Source organism: Clarias gariepinus, chromosome 12 (assembly GCF_024256425.1).
Source record: "Clarias gariepinus isolate MV-2021 ecotype Netherlands chromosome 12, CGAR_prim_01v2, whole genome shotgun sequence".
In the NCBI taxonomy this organism is placed as follows: domain Eukaryota; kingdom Metazoa; phylum Chordata; class Actinopteri; order Siluriformes; family Clariidae; genus Clarias; species Clarias gariepinus.
The window spans coordinates 14,984,081-14,990,973 of record NC_071111.1 but is presented as its reverse complement, the minus strand read 5'-3'; the positions used below and the strand labels follow the sequence as shown (position 1 = coordinate 14,990,973).

Here is a 6,893-nt window from a genome sequence, read left to right as displayed (position 1 = left end):
CACAGGCTTTAAGAGGGTAAGTTATAACCAGGTGCTGCTAATCATCGGCCCTTGATTAATTGATCACCAGCAGGTGTGCAGCTCTTTATAAAAGCAGACGTTTTGGCAGTTTACTGGTCTGGAGCATTCAGGTAGCCTCTGTGTTAACACAATGCCAAGTGGCAAGACATAAGCAGTAGCCTTGAAGAGCTATTGCTTCTGCACACCAATATGGAAAGTGTTATACAATTTGGAGTTCAACATTCTTCAACAAGAAAGCTTATTCACAAGTGGAAAGCATTTAAGACAGCTGTCGATCTTCCCAGGAGTGGACGTACAAGCACCTTTATCCCAAGGCCACCCCCCATAAATATATATAATTTTAATTATGTTTTAATAAAAAAGAAAGTTTATTTTTAATAAAAAGTTTTAAGTTAGATAAAGCTAGTTAATATCCAAAGCATTTATTATAAACAAGCTTGACAATAAAAATATGCGATATAAATATGGGCAATTAGTGTAGCTGTCAGAGTTTGATGAAATGATCGAGACTTGTGACAGGAACACACCATACCAGAAACAGAAGCTATGGACAAGTTAATCTGACAGGGTGAAGTCCTGAAAAAAGGAATGCAGAGGCAACAAAAATGTCCTATGCAAGAGTTTTGGATGTCTGAATGTTTGTGATATTTAGCTCCACATCACTATATGCAAGGTTAGTTTTGCCAGATTTCTCATTCTCCATAACCAGGTCAAGTTTGCCTGCATTTCCTGTGACCTAAAAACAAAACGAAAGAACCAAAACTGTCACACAGAAATAAAAATAATAATAATAATAAAAATAATAATAATAATAATAATAAATTACAGCCTATACTTGCCTTTCCCTTCAGCATTTTGTAGATTCTGTAACAGGTTAAATCCTCCTTTGTTAATGTTAGGCCTGGTTCTGGTTTTAATGTTCTGCCCCCTATATATTAAATTTGCCAAAAGGTTATACACAGCACAGTTCTATACACAATTCTCATATAGAATTTAACAAATCTTACCTGAGAACAAACTCACAATCTGTCCAATCACTATGCAAACTAAAGTCCCAATAGGGCAGAAATACAAGTAAGACAGTGAGTACCAGTAATCAGCCAGCAGAGGCCTGTAGAAGCAAGATACGAACTTAAGTGGAAGTTGCTTTATATTTACAGGGTTGTCATATATCTATCCAATGAAAAAATAAATATCAAGGGCTAAAATAATGCCACAATTGCAGACAAGTACAGGGAAAAAGCGGGGCTGGCTCAGGTGTAACATTGTTTTAAAGCAGTAAGGCAAAATGTGAATAATACAATCCATAAAAGCAAACAACTCCAACTTGGACCAATAAAATAATAAGTGCATAATTACACCAAATCATTATGTAAAAAAAAAAAGAAGAAGAAGAAGAAGAAGAAAACCTTCACACCTGTCCACAGCTTTGCCCTGCTCAGCTGAGGTGACATAGCTTGCCTGTGTTGAGTAGTTAGTCCAGTTCATTAAGTTATTTTTATCTGTGGTCATGTTGCAGCCGTATGTCTGTAGAGGAAGAGATCTGGTATTCTCTGGTGAGGGCTGGTAGAACTGGGCTCCAACACAAATCCAGAGTGACACAGCTAACCCAGTGACCAGTCCAGCCAAACCTCCCTACAATTCATATGATATTATCCCACTGCAATGCCAACAGCACGGTTCTGAGTAGTGTAAGCTACAAAAACGTAAATTTTACTCTGTTCATATATACGGTAGTTTGTGCATATTTTGTAATCTTTGTCAAGTTGTTGAAATATACAGTAAGAGGTATGAAACACTTAGACAGGCCTCATCACACCACTTTGTCATTGATTATTTTCCAGTAACAGTACTGTATGTACTGTCATGTTTTAATGAAGTTGAAACAGTTAAATTGTCTCAGCAATGGAATAAAAAAAAAATAAATAAATAAAAAAAGTAATTATAATAACAGGAAATCATAGTAAGTTATAAAATTCTTTAAAAATGCTTTCTTATGTGAGTGCCTCTCACTAGCAGCAAGGATCACCTACAAAACGTGTGTCATTCCTCAAAGAAAGATCAAGCACTAACTCATGTGCTTCTGTATATTCGTTCTTCTTTTTAATCAAGGCTAGTTTACGCCCTTTATTTTAATCATGTGGTTTTTGTCAGGTTTTGTTTTCTCTTGCATTTAATGCATTTTTTAAAATGATTTTAAAGACTTTGGTGTTTTTTGACACACATTATTTGGGTCATACGCCAAACAGCTGTAAATGTAAAGCAGTCCTCAAACTCACTTTGGAATTAGCAGAGGGAAACAGAATGCCTAAAGAGAAGAGGCCAAGTAGAGGTCCATTAAGAGTACCAACAACACTGATGGTGGTCTGTAAAGAAAAATAAAGATTATTTACCCAACATCTAACTTGCCAGATCCCTATGTACTGATGAGTTGATAAGTTACCTGTAATAATCCTCCCATCAAGGATGCAAGAGCAGCCAGCCCAATGCACACTACACCATAGCACACACCTGCATCAAGTATTGATGATAGTAAACAACAACAACAACAACAACAAAGTTACAAGTATAACTATTAACAACTTTGTTAATAACAAAGTTTTACTACTGATTATGTCATTCTCACTCAGTCCTTTTGATGCCCAGGAAAGTTTTTGCTCTGACAAGCTGAAATATGGTTTTATCAGATCTGAAACTGTCACTGCAGCTAGAGCATTCACACTGGAGGAGACTGTGCTGTAACATACAATACACACATACACATTGAATGAATTAACATTAGTATGTACACTACAAGTCAAAAGTTTGGACAGACCTTCTAATTCCATGATCTTTCCTGATTTTTTTTTTTTTTTTACCCTGCCCAAAGTAACTCTTAACTCACTGCAGTTGTTTCTGTGAACATTCAGTAAGTGGAACACCTGATCCTGGAAAATCATTAGCTAACCTGTCACCAATTAGCATATCCCCATACAATCCTGACCTTGCTCCACAGGTTTGGGCCATTAAAGGAGTTCCTGGGAGGCCAATGTTTCAGACGTAAAGCAGGAAGTCTGAATATGTTTTACTTAGAGAACTTCTTACCTTCATGGTATCCAAACATTAGTAAAACTCTGGGATAAATGCATTAGTGTAGTAGGGAATTTTATAGAGAAATAACGGTAGTTTTGTTATTCTGTTTTTATCAAATAGTTTGACTTGAACACCAGTTGTATTAATAATAATAATAATAATAATAAAACCAAAAAAGGAAAACTGTTCGAATTAACAATGTCATAAAATTGTTTTATGAAGTTTCGGGTTATTTTAGCAGACAGATATACTGTTGGTTATTACCGGTTATTTCTGGTCAGTTGGAGCAAGCTACTTTTGTTTCTATGGCTGTTATCTGGCAAATGAAAAAAATGTATCTGACCTCAGTGTGCCACTGTATGCAGCTGCCACAAACAGGCCAGGAATGCCAGGGAAGTCCCCCAAGATGTCCAACACCAGGTACGGCATTAGCTTTCAACATCACATGATATATTGGAGTGAAATTAATTAGAAATATGGCTTATTTGCAATATGTGATTGAGTGATTGTATTTACCTGGTCATGAGAAGACACCATTTTTGTAGTCCATGGGTCACAGTTTTTGTAAAATGAATACAAACACAAACCACAAAATACCGAAGACAGAAGAATGACCCAGAGTGACACCAAGTTTATATACAGAGACCTAGAAAGAAACACACAATATTTTCCAAGTGTGTTTTCCATCTTTTTCAATCAAGACTAATAAAGATTGGTCCTATCTCTCTTATCTTTTGATGCTACTTAAAACTCTCTTAAAGTTCTTACATTTTAGCATGGAGAAGTGTCTTGCAGGACATGTATCTCTGGACCTGAGCTTGATTAATGCCATACATACTGGTCCAGATAAATGTACTGCCAATGATGACAGTCCAGAAGGTGTGCCTTCTCAGAGGGCTGGGATCAAAGCTAAGACATGAAGACAATGCTGAGACATGAAGATAATGAAGACACAGCTGCTATATAAAGACAAAGCTGAGATATGAGCTTTGATTTACATTTGACATATTGACAGACATTTTACAGTGTTTAAGCTTCCTGAATTAAACCTTCCTGTTTTATATTATATAACCCTGTATATATTGAGATGTATGGAAAAAATATTAAAAAATGAATAAGTGCATGAATAAGAAACACACACACACACACACACACACACATACACACACACACACACACACATATATATATATATATATATATATATATATATATATATATACTGCATATGAGCAAATGTTTTTTATCAGCTTAGCTAACAGTTCATAACTGTAATGGGCGACACAGTACTTACCACTCGTGCCATGAATTAATTATTTTTTTTAAATAACGGCAACTCAGATGCTACTTAGGCTGCAAGACAAAATGCAAGTTTCTTTTAAAATGTTTGCTCTAATACGTAGCATTTTTATTGTACCTTGCACAGGGACTTGCAAACAGATTTAAAAATGTGTGTAGCTGTTGATCTGTGGTAATAATTTTCTATTATTCGATTTCCCCCCCTAATTTCCAATAAGAAGAATAATTTTATATTTTCGGTTTATTTAGTCTTCTTTCAAGTGTTTATAGCTGCTAGAGCACTAAATCAACAAACCATAAAATCACTTATTTATTTTTAACTAATTAAAGCTTTAGTCTGATTGAAGTTGTTTGATTCATTACTCTTCTTGCACTGTAAATGTGTACATGTATTCATTGCTTTGTAATTTTAACTAGACGAGAATAAAAGCATTAACTCACTCCCATAGGTTGAGTCGTCCACCATCAGCAGAGTCTTTAAAGATGACAGAGACCCCACCCTGTAGAAGCACTGATTGGATGATGATAGCCAGGAACCCAGCCAGCATGATGATCATTTGGAACACGTCAGTCCACACTACAGCCTTGAACCCTCCCTGCCAGAGAATTATTTTGTTAGTTACATAGTATTATTATGCAAATGCTATACTGGCTGTTTTAGGTGATTAAAACGTACCAAGGTGCAGTAGAAGGTACACACCAGTCCAGTTGATATCAAGGCACCCCACAGACTTATGCCTGTCACTACAAGAAAATAAAATGTTCTTTTTTAGATAAATTCATCCTACTGTACATGTTACAATATACCTTGATTTGTTTCTCTAATTGAGGTTGAAACAACTCCTGATTAGGGTACATAGTAAAAAATTATTTTCATACTCCCAGAAGGTGTTTATTGTAATAATAATAATAATAATAATATAAAATGTAATTATATATGAAGTATGCATTGGTTTATTATAGACCTAATGCAACAGAATAATCAGCTTATATTGGGCTATTCCTTATGCCATAATAAATGATGGGATGATTGAATACCAAACATGAGTTTTTCATGTTTGGAGGATATTTACAGTATGTGGGCTAGTAGTTGTTAAGATATACCTTGGTTTAAAGCCAAAGCTGGTGCATAGATAACCACTCCAGTGTACACTAACTAAAGAATGAGAGAAAAAAAAAACAATATTTACTCAATGTATATTCAGGTTCAGTGATATAAACATGGAAAAATAGCTGCATGTAAATTGTTTTTTTTTTTTATGGTAAAAGTATTCACTGTCTGAATGATGAACAGGACTGTCCCAAACAGCCGAACCACTTTGTTGAACCGCAGTTCCAGGTACTGCAAAAAAAAAAAAAAAAAAAAAATATATATATATATATATATATATATATATATATATATATATATATATATATACATAAATCTATGCTAAAATTAAACATTTTTAGATTTTTATTATTATGAAAATTCAATGCATATGCATTTGGACATTTTAGTTCTATTAGGACAAACGAATCCCAAAAGTTCCATTTAAGAGCTTAAAATCACTGGGGTGATTCAGCCGTGTAGTACCTTACCTCATAAGTGCTGGTTATTCCCAGCCTGTAGAAGATAGGGAGGAAGAACTCTGAGCTGATGACCACCATCAGGACAAAGCCTAAGCAGCTTAAAACGTAAATTGCCCCATTAAGGTACACCTCTACTGGAGTTGCCAGCACAGTGATGGCTGACATGAAGCTGGCCGTCAGTGACAGAGCAATGGGCACAGCTGTCATACTCTGGCCAGCCACCAAAAAATCCCTGGTGGTCTGCGATTTGCGTTGGGCAAAAGCATAATAAACACCGATAACTGCTGAGATGACCAGCATGAGAGCGAAAACCACATAGTCCCAAGTCCCGAAAGATGCTGCTAGATTCTCTTCATCCTCCATTGTGCTCTTATAATCATAAATCATGAGTAAAAATATCTGAGGAGTCAGTGAAAAACTCTGAGCATGTCTTTGTATTACTGAGATCCGACTTGCTCCCCTGGATGGATAACACACCTCTCCACTTCACTTGAGCGCTCTTATTGTTTCTGAACCAGCCATCAGCCCTCCCTCTACTTTGCTCAGTGCTTGGCATTCCATGCATATCTCTTTCGTAGGTGGTGTTCCCTGAGTGTATCAGTTTGATACTTCATTATAGTCCATGGACTCAACTAAGATACTATAACACAGTACATACTGTAGTCCCAAAAGTTGTTTTTTTTTTATCTTGTGCGCATACAGCTCGAATTTGTACACAGTTCTAAAAAATATTGTCTAATATTTCAACAACATCAATCCAAACTGCTAAACCTTAAGCAAAACCACATTTGGTCTCAGTTAAATATTATTCTAAATCACAATTTTGCAAACCTCTAAACACAAATTGTATTATATTAGCACACTGTGTTAACCTAGAAACACTGGCCTTCAAAATGGAACACATTGTTTACCAATTAATATCAGTCATG

The 6,893-nt window shown here is 35.6% G+C and overlaps 1 protein-coding gene across 1 annotated transcript; it reads right to left on the bottom strand.

Moving 5' to 3' along the window:
- slc5a8 (solute carrier family 5 member 8) lies at positions 1–6,371 on the bottom strand. Its single transcript, XM_053508599.1, has 15 exons — positions 5,974–6,371; positions 5,669–5,734; positions 5,497–5,548; positions 5,069–5,136; positions 4,834–4,988; positions 3,862–4,002; positions 3,610–3,739; positions 3,437–3,525; positions 2,648–2,757; positions 2,465–2,532; positions 2,301–2,387; positions 1,439–1,656; positions 1,029–1,132; positions 861–949; positions 1–757 (listed from the first exon to the last, which is right to left on the bottom strand). The coding sequence occupies exons 1-15, from the start codon at positions 6,349–6,351 to the stop codon at positions 632–634; spliced, it is 1,881 nt and encodes a 626-aa protein (XP_053364574.1). The 5' UTR covers positions 6,352–6,371; the 3' UTR covers positions 1–631.
- Between the last annotated feature and the right edge of the window lie 522 nt (positions 6,372–6,893).

Excerpts from the sequence above, each read along its gene's own strand:
- slc5a8 (XM_053508599.1), bottom strand. The coding sequence starts at position 6,351 with ATGATTTATGATTATAAGAGCACAATGGAGGATGAAGAGAATCTAGCA. Across the intron at positions 5,549-5,668 it reads TCCTGTTCATCATTCAGACA|TTAGTGTACACTGGAGTGGT; the intron begins GTGAATACTTTT and ends CTCATTCTTTAG. Across the intron at positions 2,758-3,436 it reads GCATACAGTGGCACACTGAG|CACAGTCTCCTCCAGTGTGA; the intron begins GTCAGATACATT and ends TGTATGTTACAG.